General features: G+C 38.5%; 1 protein-coding gene across 8 annotated transcripts in view; it reads right to left on the bottom strand.

Annotated features, from left to right (window-relative positions):
- The window catches only part of NPNT (nephronectin), an 87,064-nt gene that overhangs the window by 36,524 nt on the left and 29,165 nt on the right, over positions 1–21,375 (bottom strand). For 6 of the 8 annotated variants that reach the window (XM_070433271.1, XM_070433285.1, XM_070433272.1 and 3 more), the window contains 4 exons: positions 11,833–11,925; positions 7,423–7,515; positions 3,035–3,154; positions 1,626–1,745 (listed from right to left, as the gene is read on the bottom strand). In XM_070433271.1, the coding sequence (XP_070289372.1) occupies positions 1,626–1,745; positions 3,035–3,154; positions 7,423–7,515; positions 11,833–11,925 (426 nt within the window). The remainder of the gene's footprint in view (positions 1–1,625; positions 1,746–3,034; positions 3,155–7,422; positions 7,516–11,832; positions 11,926–21,375) is intronic. The other 2 variants (XM_070433274.1, XM_070433292.1) reach the window with 1 other exon arrangement.

The raw sequence follows: 21,375 nt of genomic DNA, 5'->3' as shown, positions 1-21,375 counted from the left end.
TCCTACTGCAAGGCATCTTAGCACACACTGCACCTGTATCCACCTAGTTGCTTGAACTGAAACGTGAGTCATTCTTGACAGCCCTATTTCCCTTAACCCTAAGTCGTCAGGCCCACTTAATTCTACCTCTGAAAGACTATCTGAATTTGTCTCCTCTTCTCTTCACCCTCTGCCACTACCCTAGTCCAAGCTACCATCTTCCAGGTCTCCTAAACTGACCTTTCCCGGCCAAGCTTACTTCCTCCAAAGCATTCCCACTCAAGTCGAAATAGTTTTATTACAACATATAATTGGATTAGTGCCATGCCTAAAGCTCTTCTACTGTTTCTATTTGCTTTCTGAATTGAATCATCATTCCTCACCAGGTCCTTGAAGGCTCTATAATAAACAGGCTACCTCACTGGCTGTATCTTAAGTCATCGCCCCTTATGCTCCCACTCTGTACTGAAGCCACATTGGGGTCTTGTTCACTCCAGTGCCTGTATTGTTTCCACCTGCTTGGCTGATTCTTCTCATGGCCAATGGCCCAGGTCTTACTTCAAGGCTTTCCTTGACCATTATTTCCTAAAATAGACCCTCTCTGTTTCTCTCTCTCTCTCTCTCTCTCTCTCAGGTCCTCATATTAACACATAGTATTGTTTGTAATTTTATTGGATACTAGAGGCCTGGTGCACGAATTCGTGCACGGGTGGGATCTGGCTGACCTGCCCCGATTGGAGCTCACTGGGCTGGGCCAGCCAGGGGGAGGGGCCATGGAAGGTTGGCTGGCCAGCCCCGGCCCCGATTGGGCCGGTTGGCCAGCCACAGTGCATATTATACTGACTAGTTATTCTGGCTTTTATATATATGTATTTGCTTCTTTGCTGTCTCTGCACCATTAGAATATCAGCTTTGTGAGGATCAAAACCTTGTCAGCTTTTTCCATTACTGTAAATCCTGCACTTAGCATAGTGCCTGGAGTATAGAAAGTAATCAGTAAATGTCTCTTGAATAACTGAATACCTCCCTTCATTGAGTACTTACTATATGCTAGGTTGCTAAGCTCTTTCTATACTTGAGTTCATTTAATCCTTACAATGGTTCTATGTGTCATTACTCCCATTTTAAAGATGACTTTGACTCAAGTTCAAAGAAAGGAAGTCTCTTGCCTAAAGTTACATATCAAGTATATGGCAGAGTTTAATTTAAAACCAAAGCCCTGGCTCTTACCACAATCCTATACTACCTTCCCTAATTTTAAGGGGGGAAATCTAACTCTTAAATGCAATACATACAATCTAGCGCTATCTACCTGTTCAGTTTTCATCAGTCATTGTCCCTTACATTCTAGAAATACTAAGCTCTGTTTCCCTGAACATTTTGCTCCTTGAAACTTCAATGCCTTTGCAGATGTGGTTCCCTCTGCCTGAAGCTTTCTCCTGCCCTTCATTTTTAGAAAAAAAAAGTTTCTATAGTCTAATCACAGAGAGGGGTCCTCTTCTGGGACATCTGATATCTTAATATCTTCTAAAGGATAGCTAAGACTTGATGTAAGTAACTGCCTTTTTTTCTTATTCACATCACCTTTCACTTTCTTCCTTTCCCTAGAGAGACCACAGTCAGAGAGGCTTGGCTTTACAACTCACCCACACAGGTCCTCCCATCTGGAGCCAGCTGGAGGCCAGGAGAGGGGCACTGGCACCGTACCTGTCCTTTGATGACATCACAGCCATACTGACAGTTTGCCATGGAGCACGTCAGGCCACCTGGAATGAGCATGACTGGCTGACTCAGAGAACAAACTCTACAACTGAAATCACTACGCTCTCAACCTGTCTTGAAATCAGCGACACTGACTCAACAATGAAGACAAAAAGGCCTCAACTATTCAACAGGGGCGGCACAACTGTCCTCCTCCATGGATCAGGAGGATTACGAAGTGACCCAGCTCTGTTGTCATCTGGGGAAGGCCTCTAATGCATTTGAGGAATTCCAAGACAAATGTAAAGCTTAATCTCTTATAGGTTATCTGTAAATTTTCCCAGTGGCCAAAAACAGTGGAAAATTGAGGTTATTTTCCCCAGATTATTCATGCTAAGTGCTGGTCTCAAGTGAAGCATCCACATAATTGTGTCAAGCTCCCATTAAATTTCTCTAGGGACAGCAGATTTCCCACTGAGTTGGGCAATATTAGAGCAATTGAGTATCGCTGTCACATGTGATTTAACATGAACCCACTTCATTCCAAAATGTCTCATGCTAAGTAGGCCATGCTGAATAAAATTAGCTAACCTTTTTTATTTTATAAAACACAACTCAGAGAGAGATAGTGGATGACTGACTGATTGATAATTAGCTAATTTAACTGATAATTCAGTAAAAATAAAAATCAAATCACCGATTGTTGGATATCCTATACACACAACCTCAATTCAATGTTCAGCCTGCAGAGAATTTGATGGCACCATCCATCTTATAACACATCCAAATGATAGTAGGAAATCTACTTTTATGTTACTGTAATCATTCATTTTTTTTTCATTTGAAGTGGATATTAATAAAAGGGACATAACTTAATCCTTAGACTATGACACTGAAATGTAAAAATGAAGTGAGAAGGTATTTGTGAGTTGTTTATAACCGAACAACAGGCTTGATGGGTTCTCCACCAGCAAATAGTTTAGAGCGCATCTTTATGGGCAGCACAATGGTCCTAAAATAATCACTGATGTTCCCCTTCTAGCAGGGATAGCTCTAGGCCCAGAGTGACAAGAGGGAAAAACATGTTGGGAAAAACATAAGAAAATACACTTAGTTTTATTCTTCTTCTTCTAAAACCATTTCCAAATCAATTTAATGCTGGCACCCAGGATAAAAGAATTCTAGCCATCCAAAAGGGGCAACCCTTCTTTTGATTTTCAATTGCTTAGGGACACATACAAACACACACTCCCATCCTCTCTGGGAGGCCACCTTCATTCTCACACCACCAGAGCACAACATGAAGGAAGTCAAGCCCACAGCACTTGTAAAACAATTAAGATTCTTGACATACTTGAGCAGGACCCATCGGGCATCAGCATGTACCCGTTGAGACAGTAGCACTTGTAGCTGCCGTAAGTGTTCATACACCTGTGCTTGCAGGGCCGCGGCTTCAGGCCACACTCATTCAGATCTGAAAAGAAGGGAAGTTGAAGCAGAAAAATCACAAAATGTCCGCACAAATGTAAACCATTTGAAATACTTCTCTATATTGAAAAAATAAAGAAGAAAAGTGGGTCAAGCTATGGTAACCGGTTATTTACATAAGATGGAGCCTGTTCACACTGTCTTAATTTTAAGGCTGGCTACACTAGGGGCAGCCAAGAGTTTCCTACAAGAGGTGACTGAAAGCCTTATAACAATGAAGAGGCCGAGTGAGTTCCTGGAGCTTACATTATATAGGACATGTGATTCCGTCCTCTGTATATACTGTGCCTACCTCATTGTCCCTAAAAGAGCAGCATACTGACTCCTCGTAGTGCTCTGTCATCTGTCTGACTTCAATATCCTCAAAATACCTGGGTTCTACTCCTAGAGTCACTCTTGACAACACGTTCTTCCTCTATCGACTTATTCTCCTCTTTGTTTAAAGAAGATATGAAAAAATATCCAGACTCTTAACAGTAGACTGCTTTGAACTTCCCAAAAGAAAGCTCCATTTCCAGAGGGTAAGAGCTACATGAATGAGAGTGATCACAATCGTGGTTTTTCTTGTTCAATCTTATAGATTATATACTGACCTCAGGTTAAAGAAGGAACTTCTGCTTCCTACTTTAGTAATGTACTCAAATCACAAAATAAACTTTTAAAAAAAAACAACCCTCCAGTATGTTTTCATTCATTTGGTAGTTAAGAGGAGCATATGGAAATACTAATGAATAATACATAATGGACTATCATTATGTATTTTAGGATTATTGGTTTAAATACCAATATGAAATGAATTAATAAATTACACATTAGAATTTTCCAACCCAGTTAAACACTGCCTCAAGTGAACATAAAGCTCATAATGACATATAAACACTGAAATAGTAATGCCCAAAATATAGATTTCATTAAAAAGAAATATGACCACATGTTCATTTGGAACTGCCAGTATAATATAATGACCTATTAACCTATGTCATCAAAGCAGAAATCTAGTTGCAAGTTTAATCGAATATAAATCTGACCTGCGGTTTATTAAAAATCCATATATTTCACTTAACTAAACCACCAACTTACATTGCTTCTTAAAACCTGCAAATTATTGCACCTAATTTTTTAAAAATATAATTTACTGACTTTCCAACTTGGTCTTTTTTTCTAACTTTCACACATCTGTTAGCAGGTCCCCAGCTGGGTGAAGCCTGGGAAGATTCAATAATAAGCAGTTGTCACCCCCCAGGCTTTATTCAATTTTATACTTTATTGCATCTTGCCCAGTTAAGGCTGTACAAAACAGAATTGTATTTCAGGATAGTTCAAAAAAGTGTTTTCCTCAAAGAAGATGCTTTGCAGATTATAGAATCATCAAAAATGTGACTTCTCCCTCTGTTAGAGTGAAAATTTTAAATCAACAATGAAAGTAAAAGAAATTCATTCCACTTCTCATATTCTTCTACTTTGTATGTCAATATTTATTAAAAATTAAAGTCAGAGAATCTTTCCTCATATTCTAAGAGGAGTTGATTTTTATTCCTCATATGTCCCTGCAGATTCACACCTGGCTTTGATAAATCCCTGACTGATATTATAGAAGTAGTATTTAAATCTGAGTACACTGTTAGACAAAGGCTTTGTGTTTTAAGTATTTTTCTGCACTAAACAAAAAGAAAATGGTACAGTACAACAAGACAATAGAGTTAGGCCGAATTCCATATCTCAAGGGAAGGATATTCGTGGATAAGTAAAAAGTGTCAATTAAGAACCCTTAGGTTTACTGTTAAGGAGACACAGAAACTTCTGTGGGTTTCCTGATGGGAACCGGTCAGGTGTTTATAGCTCCAGGCAGCTTATATGCACCGAGTATTTATGCTGATGGAGATTTCTACAGACACTGTCTCTGGACTAAAGCTGAGGCCCCGCTGAGGCAGCCGCTGTCTTGGCCAATAAAGGGCTCCTTAGCATTGCTCTGCGGGACTCCACGATTCAGACTGGGGCTGCTGGTGCTCTTCAACCCCTATCGATCCTTCCCTCCCCATGAGAAAAAGTACTTTGGGGTTAAGAATCACGAAACTGAAAGAAAATGAAACATCCGTAAGGTGCCCTAATTCCAAAAGAACCTGGGAATCACTGAAACAATATGCAACAAGGGAACATGCATCGTTCAATGGTATGTGTAGAGACATTGATTATTTTACTGTTGTTAAATTGAGATGTAAATATCCAAATATGTTGGGAGCAATCTGAGAAAGCCTGCTCTGCCGGCCGCTGCAGGAGCTGCTGGCTCTCCGTGCCAGTTCCCAGGTGTTGAAGTTCACAGTGACTGCCCTTACTCTCCCACCTGCCACAGGCACCTGTCTGCTCAAAACTTCATAAGAGCCACTGCAGAAATGATGAAATAGGGTCCCAGCATAATCCATACTTATCAATATTTACTAAATACCAGACTTTTGCTCAAGCAGGGAGCTTCTAAAGATCAAACGCATCCAATATCCTGGGGATGAACTTCTTTTTCCCCAATTTTTTGTCAGGTTTCCATCCTTGATTATTATATCTTATTTTCTTAGTGACCTGTTGCCTTAGAAAACTGAGTTAATATAGGCTGCTTCCAAAAATCTCTTGGAATACAGAACTAGTAACGCTTATGTTCCTATCAAATTAAGTCAGAAATTCAAAAATGACACTTTCAACTTATAGTAAATGCTCCTATAATAATAAGTGGAACAATACACATAACATAAAAGTCTGCTTGATTACACTTTATAAATCTTAAAAGTTGATAAAGAAACCTAGGGAAAAAATCTTTAGTATGTTTATTTTAAATTTACTTTAATCTTGCTCTTTCTCTAGGAGTTTATAATGTAATATAAATTAAAAGGGAAATATTTAATTAAAAAATTAATGAATTCTATCATGGACATATCACACAAAGAACAGAACTTTACAAGTAAACCATTTACATTCAAATGATTTAATTATTAAGTGTGCAATTCTTAAAGAGCATCTAGAAGTCAGGAATATACTTAAGCAGGTCGGTGGATTCAGGAGCTTGAGGGAGGGGGACAGGGAGAAAGGAGCTGGTCTAGAACAAAAATGCAAGCTGCATAGCATTATAATTACACTTCAGGGGGAAAAAGAATAGAAATTTTATTAGCATGCAGATGCTGAAAAGTAGCTTGAAAATCTCCAAGAGATTCACTACATCAGACAACCCAATAGGGGTTTTTTAAGGGGAAATAATTATTTGTTTAATGCACTTGCACTTTTTTTCCCCTTTGAGACTTAAACTGGGCAATGACTCAAAAGTCTAAGCTTTTATATTTTATCTGACTAAAGTGGAGGTCAGAGGGAAACAGATGTCAATATGTCAACGGCCATCACTTTTAAACTTTGAAGATAGCAGTGACACAGTGACTGAGATTAATCCCATGGCCCTGATTCTTTGTGCAGAAGATGTACACGTCCATCAAGTCCCCCATCAGCAGAGAGAGAGTAATTTCTAATTTATAGGATTTTAATTCAGGCATTCTATGTTCCTCAATCTATCAGTGGGTGAGGGGTAACTTTTTTTTAGGAGAACTGTAAAGGCATGCAGCCACCTGACCTTCCTACAAAACTTTCCAGCGTAATGAAGACACTAATATTTGGGGTGTTTCCATTCTCACAGCAGCCCTGCAGGTAAACAGGGCAGGAATTACTCTCCTCCTATCACTAATTGTTTTGCTAACACCCAGACACATGACATGACTTGCTCCTTATGGGCTGTGCTAGAAACAGAACTTAGGCTTTCTAATATTAGAAAATGTACACGAAATGAAGGAAGCTAATGTATGTTTCATTTCTGGTAACCTAGCACGCTACACCCTAAGGATGGTGGTGAAGAGGACTTGCTCACTTCTAAAACCTACTTAGCAAAAGCCATCAAAACCCCAATCTCAGTTGCTCTGATATTCCTGACTTCCTCTACATATGAAAACAAAAGTGATTTTGTTATGTGATTTTTAGAAAACACTTTGAAGCCCAGAAAAGAAGAAGAGGAGCAACGACACTTGATGCAGGGAGAGGACAGCAGAGGCTCCAGACAGCAGAGCACAGAGAGTCTGCAGCAGGCGACGGCCCTGCTGCCTGCTTCACATGCTCAGTGCTGAGGCTGGGCGCTCTGGGGCGCGTCTTCGGAACAGGTGCAAGAGGTGACACACCGCGGGAAGCCGTGCAGGTAGGAGGAGCAGACCCCCCGAGACAATGCACGCTCACCCCTTGAAGGTAAACTTGTGGCTTGCTGATCCAGGGGTTGGAAAAGAGGCTGCTCACTGCCTTGGTCAAGAGGAGTTGGGTAGGAGTGCTCGTCTTCACACCAGGAAGAAGGTAATAAGAGTCAACTTTGAACTGATGTCATTTTTAGCCCTAAAAATCTTTATAAGTATATATTAAACAATTACATCAAGTTGGTGGAGTTCAAAAAGAATACTTTACCAAAGTTAGTTTCTAGTTTTTCCAGTTTCTCTCTCTTTTTTTTAAATTTTTACTTTCCTGAAAATTTGTCACCGCCATCTTTCTTCCCAAGAACACACACACACACAGTACAAGTTAATCCGTCATTCTCATACAAATTTAATGGGGGGAAAAAACAGTAAAAAAGAGATAGTCAATTTTAAAAAAACATGATTTTAATCATCAACAATGAGAGAAAACTAAAAGAACAAATAAACAATGATGATACAAATATTGATTATAATCAACCTGCTGTGTGTAAAGATCCTGAAGTCTTAAATGACCAACTTACGACTTTTCCTTATTATGTTGCGCAATAGTTTAAAATACTCCAAAATTACACACAAAGTTATGATTTACATAAAGACTTTATTTAAAAAGATAGCATGATCAATGTTTTCACTCAAATATAAAAACTTATGTCACATTTAGGTCACATTTAATTAGAATGTCCATAAGAAGTTTTCTGCAAAAAAAAACAACACACAAAATAAAGTAACTGTTCCCATGGTTAGCTTACTAAAAATATTGTGAGATGGGTGAGATTCAAAAGTAGAGAGTCAAAAAGGCACTCATATCCTATTTCAAGACTATTACATTGGTAATAGTCAGTTAAACTTCCAAATTAAATGAACACTGGTGTCTGTGTTAAAATCACACAACCTTCAAAAAAGTAAGGCTATAAGAAATTACCTCGATATTAGGGTTAATGCATACAGGCTGTTGTGCAGAGAAAAGCAATCAACTCTGAGAATTAACTAGTCCACCAATGTTTACTGCCTGATTATGTGCTACAAGACACTAATTCTTTTCTCGGGATAAGGAATTCAACATATGACACATGAACCATGTCAAGACATTAGTAACTGATGTTTATAAATTGTTTCTTCTGTACTCATTATAAAGCACACTATGAATTCAAAAGAATATTTTTCCTTAAAAAACTGCAATAACATGATATATTCCATGCTAAAAATAATTCCCTTGTGGGAAAGTTATAAAAATATTATTATCTCTAATAGTATCCTTTCTTGGCTGAAGTGGAAAGGGGATTTGTATGGGTACACAGAGACTCAAGGAGGGGGGGAAATACGCAAGAATAAAATTGCCAGAGAAAGTAAGATGGAAAAAAAAATCTTGCCAGAGTTCTGGTTAGAATTTCACCTACTGTGAAAGGTACCACATACCTTATAGAATATGACAATGATCAGTCCAAGCCTATGGTTTTATATGTGATCCGACTATAGCAATCCAGAAAATGACTGGAGGGGGAACAAGTGACCAGGAGCAGATTATACTAATCTTGCGACAGACTATTAAATGAAGCCAGTTCCAAAGTGGGCCTGCCCCGCTATCTGGCTGCTCCCCAGGCCGCTCCAACAGCGCTCAAGTGCTTGTCATTTACTCCTGCTGTCCATGCAGCCAAGCAAGCTCCCAGGGAATGACTTCTTAAAGTACACAATTTGCAACAAACTTTTTATGCAGATCCATGCCTTATACCCAACCCAACTTTTAATCAAAAGCTAATATCTAGTTCTGTGAAATTATTTCAAGGTACCTCTTCTTGACATGTCTCTCCTCAAGAAAAAAAGAAACTTATTTAATTTCCTGTATGTTTTCCACTTTATTAAAATGCATGGTCCAGACCAAAAGTCTATGCTAATTTGTTATGGAGACATAGAGCAGGTACAGACCATTTGCTCTATCAGCGTTTCTGGGGGTCCCCTGACAGCTCTCCGAGTTACCCCGCTCACTCAGGGCAGCTTCTCACAGGGCTCGTAATCCACACGGTAAAGGCTAAGGTACCAGACGCCTCCATGGGACTGTTTCAAGTTCCTACAGCTTTCAGGACCAAGAACTCTTGTATGAAACAGTTACTCATTTAATAAATATTTACTGTACACTAATCCTGTGCAAGTCATTTTAATAATAGTTTTCAGGAACCCAGAAATCGGAGAGCCAATACAAAGGGTTCCTGTTCTCAAAGGGCATACTTCTTTCCATCAGGAACTTGCCTAATTGCTGTTTTGGTAAGGAAGGCCACAAGAAAGATGAATGAAACACATTCATCTTCACTGTAAGCTGGAGCTTTCTATTCAAGATTGGATTTGAAATGACATTTTCAATGTCAGCACAGTTTTTGCAGGTGTAAAATCCCATTTTGCTACTAATAGAATCCTTTTCCCCCTAAGGAACAGAGTTTTAGGAGGCAAGATTTCAACTCCATATATTTCAATTTTTCTCTAGAATTACTGAAAAAACAAACAAACACCCAACTGGTTTTTCTAAAAACAAGTGCATGGTGAACTCTTTATTCTGATAATAAGTACATGGTAAACTGGTTTTCTGAAAATAAGAGATACTCAGAGATGAATCCTTGTTCCAATAATAGCTTGAGAGTCTTCTGAAGCATATTAAAGTTGATGATGCTCTGCAAATTAATTTAAATGAATTTTCTCTGCAATCTCAACGGCAGCTATTTGGAATAATCTTCTTTGTATAAATTCCTGGCATCAGGACAAGAAGTTTTATGGTGCGGACATATTAATGACATCTCTGATGGTTTGTGTTCATCACTTTTAAAGAAGAAGCAGGCTGGGACTCTAAGATGAACACTAATAACTCAATAATTAAAACCAAACATGCTGCTACTTGAGAAAGACAGAAGAAGGAAAACCAAATGGATTTTTAAAAGAGTCAACTGAGGTAATAAGAACCCCATTTATTTAAAAAATACTACCCAGGCATGTCAGGTAAATTCCAAGTTAAAAAACATTATCTGAAAAGAAGCATTGAAAAAACTTGGCTACCAATCAAATAGCAGATAATCTAGAAGACTCTAGAATAACAGCTTGTCCTACCATTGTACATGTCACATTTTACTAGCATGGAATTCATCCAGCAGTGCAGAAACAATTAGCTATACCTTCAAACACCAGTGTTCAGGATGTTGTGAAAACTACATCTACAAACACGAGTTTATAGGCACACCTCAAGGAGTATCAGATACTGAAGAACAACAGTGCTTCAACAATATCATTTCTGTATCAGGTGAGGTCAAATTCATATCTTTGAGAAAGTTAGACCCCTACATGATTGTTTCATTTGACATTTAAAATGACAGGGAGTATTGCTTTAAGTAGTAAGTTAAAAACTGACTATTTTATCCTTGTATCTTTCTAGTGAATTCTAACCATACATTTTCTTTACTTCTGGGGGGTGGGGGGGGGTGTTTGTTTGTTTTTTGTTTTTTTGTTTGTTTGTGTGTGTGTGTGTGTGTGTGTGTGTGTGTGTTTTCTCCTAATGGTAGAAAGTTTTTGGTTAAAAAGACAAGCCTTATCAGACTTGTTAGCATGAACCAGAGGATCACATTTCCAATATTTTCTTTATCCACAACTAAATTGGTAAAAAGAACATGAATTCTATAGACAATAGCTCTAAGTTGATATAGTAGGTCTTTTACTAACTAATTCTATGAACTTGGACAAGACACTTACATCCCTTCAACTAAACAATGAATATGTTATTTTTAATAACTTGATTATAATAAATACTCTACCTCCTGATGTTGTTGTAATAATGAAAATGGATAATATATGTAAAATACCTGGTGTACTCTTAGTGCTAAATCAATGTTTGCTTTTATAAGTAACTGATGCCAATTAAAAATAACTTGCTAAGTCCATCAAAATCTTTATTTCTCAGAGAATACAAGCTGGTCAACAGTTAAAGGGAATTTAATCGCAAAATAGAAGGGCTCAAAGTTTGAAGGGGCCTCAGAATTTCAAATCAAACTTCCTACCTGACTGTGAGTATGAAGGTCTTTTCACCAAATCGGGTCCAAGGAGCCTAATAAGGCTTCTCCACTGGTTAGTGGCAGAACAAGGAGCAGCAGAATGTAAGGCTTCTAACATTACTGACACTGCAATTCTCTTTTTCAGAATGCATTTTAATTATCAGCAGTGAATGAGAAGATGAAATTCTTTTAATTGTCCTTCGATGAAATGAATTCTAAAAGATTTACCATTACTATATTTCTATCTTTCAATAAATGCAGCTCAAATATGCAGAACAATCGTCATGGAAAAGTGGCCAGGCGTGAGAACTTAACATTTTTATATCAGGCAGGAGTAGAGGGGCTCATGATTGTTCACTGTGTCACACTCTCCCTACCTTGATTGCAGGTTTTGCCGGCATATCCAGGATGACACTTGCACTTGTTTGGTCCGATACATTCACCGTGTTTGCACTGTGGTTGGCACACAGCTGTGAAAAGAGAATGTCATGCATTATTTCTAGATCAGCAGAACATCAACCATATAGTATCTACATCATGTACTAGCTTAGTAATAAAAAAAACCCAACAACTTAGAACGTATAAAAAGTAGCAGAAATATACAAAATCACTGTGTTCTGGATTGGTAAGCACTGTCTAAACCACACATTAACACACCTGTGTTATATTCATGTGTGTGCGTCACTTTGGGCTGAAAAATTGGCTGAACTTGAGGTCAATACTCTGATAGTCAGAAAAATATGTAAGACTGTGCATAAACACAACTGGTGTTTGTTAATAGTTATAACTTTGCAATAACCTGTACTCATAACTTCAAACTCATTCTCTCAAATACACTGAAGTCCGTCCAGTGTGGCTCGGAGGTTGAGTGTCAACTCATGAACCATGAACCAGGAGGTCTTGGTTCCATTTGGGAAGGGCACATACCCGGATTGCAGGCTAAATCCCCAGTAGGGGGTGTGCAGGAGGAAGCTGATCAATGGTTCTTTCTCATCATTAATGTTTCTATCCCTTTCTCACTCTCCCTTCTTCTCTCTGAAATATATTTTTTTAAATACATTTCAAAAAGTTGTTCTTAATCCAAAGATATTGTTTAACTACAGATAAATTGTTTGAAGTCCAGATAAATTTCCAATTAAATAATAAAATATTATTTTATTGGAAACAGTATTCCTAAGTATAAAATGGTTTGAAATAAACACTGCAACTCAATCTTTTTTGGAATTTTAATTTAAGAATACCTCTGTCATCTTGCTTTTTCTTAACCTTAGGTGGGTCACAATTGCTCATCAATCTATAATGGCTTTTCTATAGCCTATCACAGCAAATAAAAATATCTATTTTTCATTTACTATCTTCTATCAACTGAGTTTGTCTTTCCTCAAGACCCCAAAATGCTACAAAATCATCATTTAAATTTTTCAGTCTTTGATTCCTGCCAAGATACTGCTTAGAATTTTTTCTGTTTACTCTCTATCAGTGATTCTCAGCTGCGGGTATTTCTGCCCCCATGGGACAACTGGCATAAATGGAGACATTTTGGTTGTCACACTAGGGAGAGTGTGCTCCTGGCATCTAGTTGGTACTGCTAAACATCTTACAATGGTCAGAGAGCCCCTTCCCCCTCTCACACACACCCCCAAAAAACAAACAAACAAACAAACAAAAAGTTATTCAGCTGAAACTGTGATGTTGCCAGACTGAGAAACCTTGCTCTGTACCAAATATGTGCATGGGGCTATGCCAGATACTAGAACAGAGAGAAAACATTGTATAGCGTGGTCACTGGTGTCAAAGAGCTTATAGTCTAGATCAGTGGTTCTCAACCTTCCTACTGCCTCGACCCTTTAATACAGTTCCTCATGTTGTGATGACCCCCAACCATAAAATTATTTTCGTTGCTACTTCATAACTGTAATTTTGCTACTGTTATGAATCTTAATGTAAATATCTGATATGCTATGTGTTTTCCAATGGTCGCGACCCACAGGTTGAAAACCGCTGGTCTAGATGAAGGGACAAAACAAGCATGTCTTTAATTTAAAGCAACATTTACTTATGAACAAAATAAGTGACACATACAAAATTTGTAAAGAAATCACGCAAGCATATCCACATCGATATGTACAGAAAGCCTTGTAGAAGAGGCTTGAGTTGGATCTTGAAGCTTGGGTAGAAAGAAGAGGGAGAAGACTACCCAAGATAAGGAGAATTGTGCAACAAAATAGGGGACACTAAGGAGGCTTGGCAAGACAAAAATGTGTATGGGGGGGGGGTGGTAAATGCTGGTAGAAGAGTGAGAAGTAGGCAATCATGGGTGAGCGGTATCAGATGATGACGTTCCCTCAATTTCAGACAGAGGAACATACACTTTATCTATAAAAAATGGAAAGTTTAACACCGTCAGTAAAATTAACAGATAAAAATCAACACTCTGGGAATATTAGCCTGGTGATAATATGTAGAAAGTCCAGTTGACATGAGAAAGGAATGATTTGTTTTTGAGACAGGAAAAGACGGGCTTCAGTAACCAGAGTGAAGAGCTGACAAGTCGTAAAAACCAGAGGGATTGGGGTCAGCAGTGACCCTGAGTTCTCAAGTCCCCGACACCTGCTCCTTCCCCTATTGGCCCCGGCTGTTCTCTATTCTGGGATATGCTCCCAGTTTCTGGCAATTCTCAAACATCATTTCCTTTAAAGCTCTATTATTCCTGTGAAACTGATGTGAAGGTTATTTTTGGTGTTTTCTACACTTCCTGACTCACCCTCACTAACCCGCCCCTCACCTGGATTCTATAGGCCTATTTGCCAATTTTACTCCCAGGTCCTTCCTGCCTACTTGTCGCTCCCACAGGACCCTGTACCACTAATGAGCCTTAGACAGTGCTGCTCATTAGGTATTTAATTTGAAAGCTTGCAGAAGTAAAGAAGGAGAAAAGTGGACAGTGTACATGGTAGAGAAATGTGCTTGTTTAAAATCTGATGTTAGACATGGCATGAAATTCAAAGGGAAGCCATTTTTTTCAGAACTGTAAAAATAAATGATCTAGGAGTGCCTTCCAATATAATATTTCAGTCAACTGTACACCTAATAGATGGTTTAGATGCAGTTTTTGAAACAAGTCCCACAATAAGCCATTTTTTAATGTAACTTTTTAAGTCCCATCACCAAGAAATGCAAGTTGAAAAGAACTTTTTTTAAATTAAAAAAAAGATTTTCCATAAATCTTAACAATTATATAGAGAAACAACCTGAATAAATCAGGTATCTGTGATGCACCCAGATTGCTATATTAAAAAACAAAAGAGTAAAGATCTCAAAAGCAGTAAATGTAAGTCAAGGTAATCACCTCTCAAAATAAAAGGAATTTGAAAACATCTCTAAAAACATGAAAAAGTAGTTTAGAAAGTACCACTTAAAAACATGAAAAAGTGTATTTGCAAAGAGGACACTTTATGAAATAATTCCACCTGAGGCCCCAGGCCCACTGCCTTTTGACCCCCTGACCAGCCTGATGACTATCCATTTATAGTGCTTTCAGGCACTTCACAGGAACAAAAGTTTCTATTGTCCCCCTCCCTCTCGTTGTTTGTTCTCCGTGGAGTGCCCTAATCTTGGGCACATCAAATGCACACATTCCAGGAGGCCAAGGATGTTAATGTTTCCTACATGTGTAGGGAGTCAGTATTTTCAAACTGCTGTTTGCACGTCTATCCGACAGACTATGCACCAAAGTAACCAATAACCTATTTATTAGTCAACAGCTATTAAATGGGATAGGGTATTCAAAGTTGATATAACCATTTTGTCCTCTTACAAAAAGAAACTGCTCTTAAAAATGTTGTGTAAAAGTCCTTTCTCCTATTACCTTGCTGGCATGAGTCTGCAATGGGATTCAATAAATACGTATTCAACATTTGTTATATCTAATGTAGTCTACTAGCCAAGTGTGGATGAAATGAGAGTCACAGAGGATATAAAAAAATTACTATGAAACTGTAATACATTGGCCAAAACTTAACAAGAGCTGCGATAGAGAGGTGAGATAAAAGGTGCGGTGGGGGGGGGGGGGGGGGGGGAGGGGGGCAGATAATAACTGACTGGGTTCTGGAAAAGCCTCCTGCAGGATATGCAATCTGAGCCATGCCTTAGAGGTAACTAAGAGGCAGAGACACTGGGAAGGGGGACGGAGCCTTTGAGAACAGAAGTAGAGTACTGGGGAAGGACAATGAAGAAGGTTCTAGAGAGCCAAGTGAAGCTGTCACGTGAAGCTGTCACATGAAGTGCTTATAACAGCAGATGGGAACAAAAGACAGGCTAGGCAGATCATGAAAGGCAGAAACCGCCCAGTGCTTACAAACATGTGTTCCCTTCTTCTTTAAAACAGACTGGCTTGCCCTGACTGGTTTGGCTCAGTGGATAGAGCATTGGCCTGCGGACTGAAGGCTCCCAGGTTCGATTCCAGTCAAGGGCATGTACCTTGGTTGCGGGCACATCCCCAGTAGGGAGTGTGCAGGAGGCAGCTGATCGATATTTCTCTCTCATTGATGTTTCTAACTCTCGATTCCTCTCCCTTCCTCTCTGTAAAAAAAAAAAAAAAAAAAAAAAAAAATCAATAAAATATATTAAAAAAAAACAGACTGGCTTTTTTTTTTTTTCCATGAGGGGATGAGTCCTCCATAGCATATATGAGTAGCCAAGCAACCAAATTCTGGCCAATTACATGTGAACAGAAGTTATGGGGAGGGGCGTTTGCAACGCCACCTAAAAAGGTCCTGACTAGTATGCCCCCTCTGTCTTCTTGCCTGGAATACAGATTTCACAGTGAACTACAGAGGCCACTTTGTGACCACAAGGTAACCTTGAGAATGAAAAAGGGGGCCGAGAACGATGTCATAATATTAACCCTAAATTGCCATCCTAGCCATCTGGGGCACTGGTTTATCTGAACCTACTTGTTCAGATAAAGGCCCGGAATCTGTACTTAATGTGTGTTCGTTATCAAGTTGGCACATATTTTCTCTGGATACACACACACACACACACACACACACACACACACACTGCACAGAAATGAGCCGATCCTAGTAAAGCAATATAATTGGTCAAATTTATTTCATATATAATGCCGTAAAATTATAGAAGTATCTAAAACATGTCATTTCTGTCTTTTAAGAATCAGACTAGAAAATACATATCCATAATGACACTGGAGGAAAGTAATTCCCAGCTTCTGTGCAAACTGGTCCACCCTTTGAGAACCGACTGTGCTGTAATGTGAGCTCTCAGTAGCTGGCCAGCACACACCAACCTTTACAACCTGCTGTGGATAGCAGGCCAGGAAAAAAAAAGAATGTGATCCTTTCTCATGGTCCATTTTGGAGTGTTCTAAAAACATCAAAAATAGATAATACATTTGATTTAGAGGAAAGACCACATCTGCTGTTGCTACAAGTTAATCAGAAAATGCAGCATTGCTTCTCTGACCTACACATTGACCAGGGACAAGAATTCTGGGCCATATTTGACAGTCCACTGTTCTCTGGCCTCCACATATGGTTTAGCAGCTCAGTAATACAAATTAGGTGAAGACCACAGATAGTCAATGAATGACAGATTTTTTTTAACCCCAAACTGAATGCCAGGAGTAAGCTGAAATGGCAAATAATATTCAAAATTTACTTTTTAACATTCCTGCAGTATAATCTCCAACTCATTACTTTAACTAGAGGAGGAAAAAAAACAAGTCTCAACTGGCAAAGCAAACACAGCTCTTTTATTGTCTGTCACATGTCCAAGCCGCTTTGGTTTGCAATCTAATAAAATTTTACACTTAAAAATTCATCCTAATGGGTGTAACTGAGGTTCTGAGAGTTGGACAATGTTTTCTGATGCGGATATAAGAGGTGCGTTTTCAAGTAAGTTAGGGGAAAATTACGGTCCCGTGTCAGTTCTATAGACTATTTCTTAAATAAACTAATCACATTGGGAGTCAAGTACCAACATTGAAAAAATAAGGACATGTTGAGATGCCCAAGCAGATGATGACTCTGGAAAGGAACAAGGGAAAAGCCAACTCAACCTCAGATGTGGTTAGTAACTTGAGAAGGATTTCCTTAACGCGAATAAGATTGTCTTTCGAGTCAAATCATTTGTAATTTCTGCAATCTACATCATGTTGCTATTCATACACGGCACCACTAAAAGCAGAACAAAGAACCTTGTCCTCCAAGGCATGTAATTTAGAAACAAAGGTGACAGAGAAGTATGTAAGGGCAGGGCAGAAGAATGGATGGCTACAAAGGTGGGAGATTTCAGAGAGCTCTCATTACATCGAACAAGTTTCAGAGAACTCAGATACGGAAAACTCATCTGAGGCAAACAGAAGCATACAACGAGAAGTATCTTTTTCAAAGAGCAATCGACCTTGTAAGAGAGCAAGTTGCTAAATGAAGCGTGAGGCAACTCATTGCTGTATGAATGGGACTTGGGAGGAGTGGAGGCAGAATTTACAGGGCCCCACTAGAAAGGGCCTTGAGCCATCCTATACCACAGGTACACCAAAATCCTGAGGAAAGCCTCCTACAGATTCTAAGATCTTCAGAGGAAAACAGCTCCTCAGCTTTCCGAATACCCTGTATGCCAGTGCTGAGTATCCTGCTTTCAAATCTAAACTCCTACTGCAGTATAAACTGAAATTGAAGTGCCTCTGATGGTTATCACTATAAAATATTATCCATTAAATACTCTCATGAACACAGAACTCAAAACCACTTCATATGACTGATTAATTCTATCTTCACAATATCCACAGAAGGCAGGAGAGCAACACTACCCTCACTTACCAGCAGACAAGTGAAAACACAGAGGGTTACCTGACTTGCCCAATTTCAGTAAAAATTTCTTGTCCCAGATCCATGGGTTTATCTGAACCCACCTGTTCAGATAAAGGCCCCGAAGCCCAGCAATCTGAGTGCTTAGAAGGGAGGAGAGTGAGGTTGTAGTAAAACACTAAGCAAGGAAGGATGAGAGGGGTAGAGAATGTCAATGGTGATTAAAGGCATAAAGGTATTTAAGTTGCATTTCCAGGAAGGAAAAGTTGCATGTAAGAACATAATCTACAATTTAAGGAAATTAAAATAACCCTAATATTTCAACATAATCCCTTTACTCCCTTGCTTGTTTTGTACCCCCCCCCAAATAAAAATGAAGTATAGAATTCCTATCTCTTCTGAAGTATCTCTACATCTATGATTTTATTTTTGCTGTCACATTTTATCTAACATTCTTTTTATTAAAAACTTAAACTATTTTTGGACTATAGTCAAATATTAAGTCAACAAACTGATTGATAATTTGGTGCATGACATTAAAATAAATAGGTTTTCTGGTCAACATAATATTGTCTTCCAAGAACAGTCTGACAATAACTTATTTTTGTCTTTGGGAACATCCAAATCAGACACATTTCAACTCTCACTATTTTTTAAAATATATTTTTATTGATTTCAGAGAGGAAGGGAGAGGGAGAGAGATAGAAATATCAATGCAAGAGAATCATTGATCAGCTGGCTCCTGCATGCCCCACACTGGGGATTGAGCCCACAACCCAGGCATGTGCCCTGACTGGAAGTTGAACCGTGACCTTCTTGTTCATACGTCTATATTTAACCACTACTGAGCCACGCCTATCTGGCTCAACTCTTATTATTTAATGTTTAACTCCTGAAGTAGCCCAAAGAAAATAGGTTTCCGCACCTGCATTTCTGTATCTCAAACCAACTTTTAATTATCATAATTCAGTACTATCCCTTTCCACTGAAAAATCTCCTTCTGAAATGTTGGCCTTTTCAGCTGACTTGGAATTTTAATTTTTCTTTCGGTTTCCACTGTGATATTAGTGGAATGAGACATTCGGAACACACAAGAAAATGTTATTGGAAGAGTGAAGTAGGTTTTTGTTTGCTTCTTTTAAGTTAGGTAACAGTAGCAATGAGCACACTTAGCACCCAGATCTTTGTTTCTAAATCCTATTCCACAGTGAAAGGAATCAGGACTGGGCCAGGGAGCCTGGAATATTTTGCTGTGATAAAAAGCAAGGACGTAGCTCAAAGAATAAAGAAAGGATGCAAAAAGGTCTGGCTTGAAGGTGTTTCCACTGGCCAAATCTGGGATAATTTGAGCACCAAGAAGTATAGTAATTCATAACAATGAAATAAAAAAAGAATCCATGGGTCCAAAGTGATTCAAAAAGGACAGAGCTCCTCTTCATGGAAAGATGCCAGTGAACATGTAGAAGGAATGGTAACACAATTTCACAACCACCATTGAAATAATTAATTTGATCAAAAGTTAACCGTAGGTGCTAAAACTTTCACTGGTTGGAACTTTGTTGGAGAACAGGATGCTCAAACAGTTTCAATGTGTCATCTGCAGATGACTTACTCATAATAAAAAGAAGGTGCCTTTCAGTGGAAAAATCGGGTGGACAGACCTTAATCATGTGACCAAACTTAATTAACATCCCAATAATGGAACAGACCGACATTATGCGCAATGGGAATGTCATAACATATGATCACCTCTGTAATACACTTGCAAAAAAGGTTTCACCTGAATCTAATGACAATGAAGCCAGAGACAAATTTAAATTGTGAAACATTCTACTTGGCACTCATCAAAAACGTCACTGTCAAGAAGAAGGAAAAAAATGGTCTTACTGTTCTAAACTAAAGGAGACCAAAGGGAATGTCAAGTAAATGCAATGTAAGATCTTTGCTTGTTTCCTGATCAAAAAGAAAAACATCATAAAACTAATTATTGGGACAACTGGGGAATCTAAAATATGGACTGTATGCTACATAATATTTGTGTATCAATGTTACCTTTCTTAAGTATGATAAGTATATTATGGTTTGTATGTAAATGTCCTTGTTCTCAGGGATGCATACTGAGGTATTTAGGCATAAAGTGCCATTATGTCTGAAAGTTACTTTCAAATGATTCAAATGGAAGGAAGGAAGGAAGGAAGAAAGGAAGGGAGGGAGGGTGGGAGGGAGGGAGGGAAATGTGTAATGGTAACAACTGTAGATAAAGAGTATAGGGGTCCCTGGCCAGATAGCTCAGTCAGTTAGAGCATTGTCTTGATACACCAAGGTTGCAGGTTCAATCCCCCGTCAGGGTACATACAAGAATCAACCAATGAATGCATAAATAAGTGGAACAACAAATCGATGTCTCTCTCTCTCTCTCCCTCTCTCTCTCTCTCTCTCTCTCTCTCTCTCGTTAATAAATAGTTTTTAAAAGATTATAGGCATATTTACTGATCCTATACTTGCAAGTCTTCTGTGGATTTAGAAATTTTCAAATATAAAAATGAGACAAATTTATAAACACAAGTACGATAAAATGCATACCTTGACAAATGTTATTACTTCAGAGCTATTGTGCACTCATCAGTGCTCTCTAGAGAGGGGGCCAAGAGCACAGATGCCCTCCACTTAGGAAATTCGTGTCCTATGCAGATCACCTATCTTTTCTCTAAAATAGTCAACCTAAGTTGAACCAGGCGAAGTTGCCAGCACAGCTATTTTTTTTCTTAAAGATTAGTGCATATTGGACTTACTCAGAGGTTTGTTGACAATATTAAATGAAAAACATCCAAATAAACTACTTAGAACAGTACCTGTCTCATACTAAGAACTCAACAAAATGCCAGCTATTATGAGGATAAGAATGACTAAAAGGAAAAGCCACAGAGATTAACACACTATATTAAGAACTGAAGGTATACATATCAATAAGATACCTCATCCTCAACTTAGGTAAGTCCATTAAGGATAGACAAGAAGTAAGCACAGATATCTTAACAGGTGCATATAAAGGATACATTAGAGAAAGTGATCAATTACATAGATTTA

The sequence above is a fragment of the Myotis yumanensis genome, unplaced genomic scaffold, assembly GCF_028538775.1.
Source record: "Myotis yumanensis isolate MYYU_CA2020_CCGP unplaced genomic scaffold, mMyoYum1.0.hap1 SCAF_1, whole genome shotgun sequence".
Classification (NCBI taxonomy): Eukaryota; Metazoa; Chordata; class Mammalia; order Chiroptera; family Vespertilionidae; genus Myotis; species Myotis yumanensis.
This window is presented reverse-complemented; position numbering and strand designations above follow the sequence as displayed.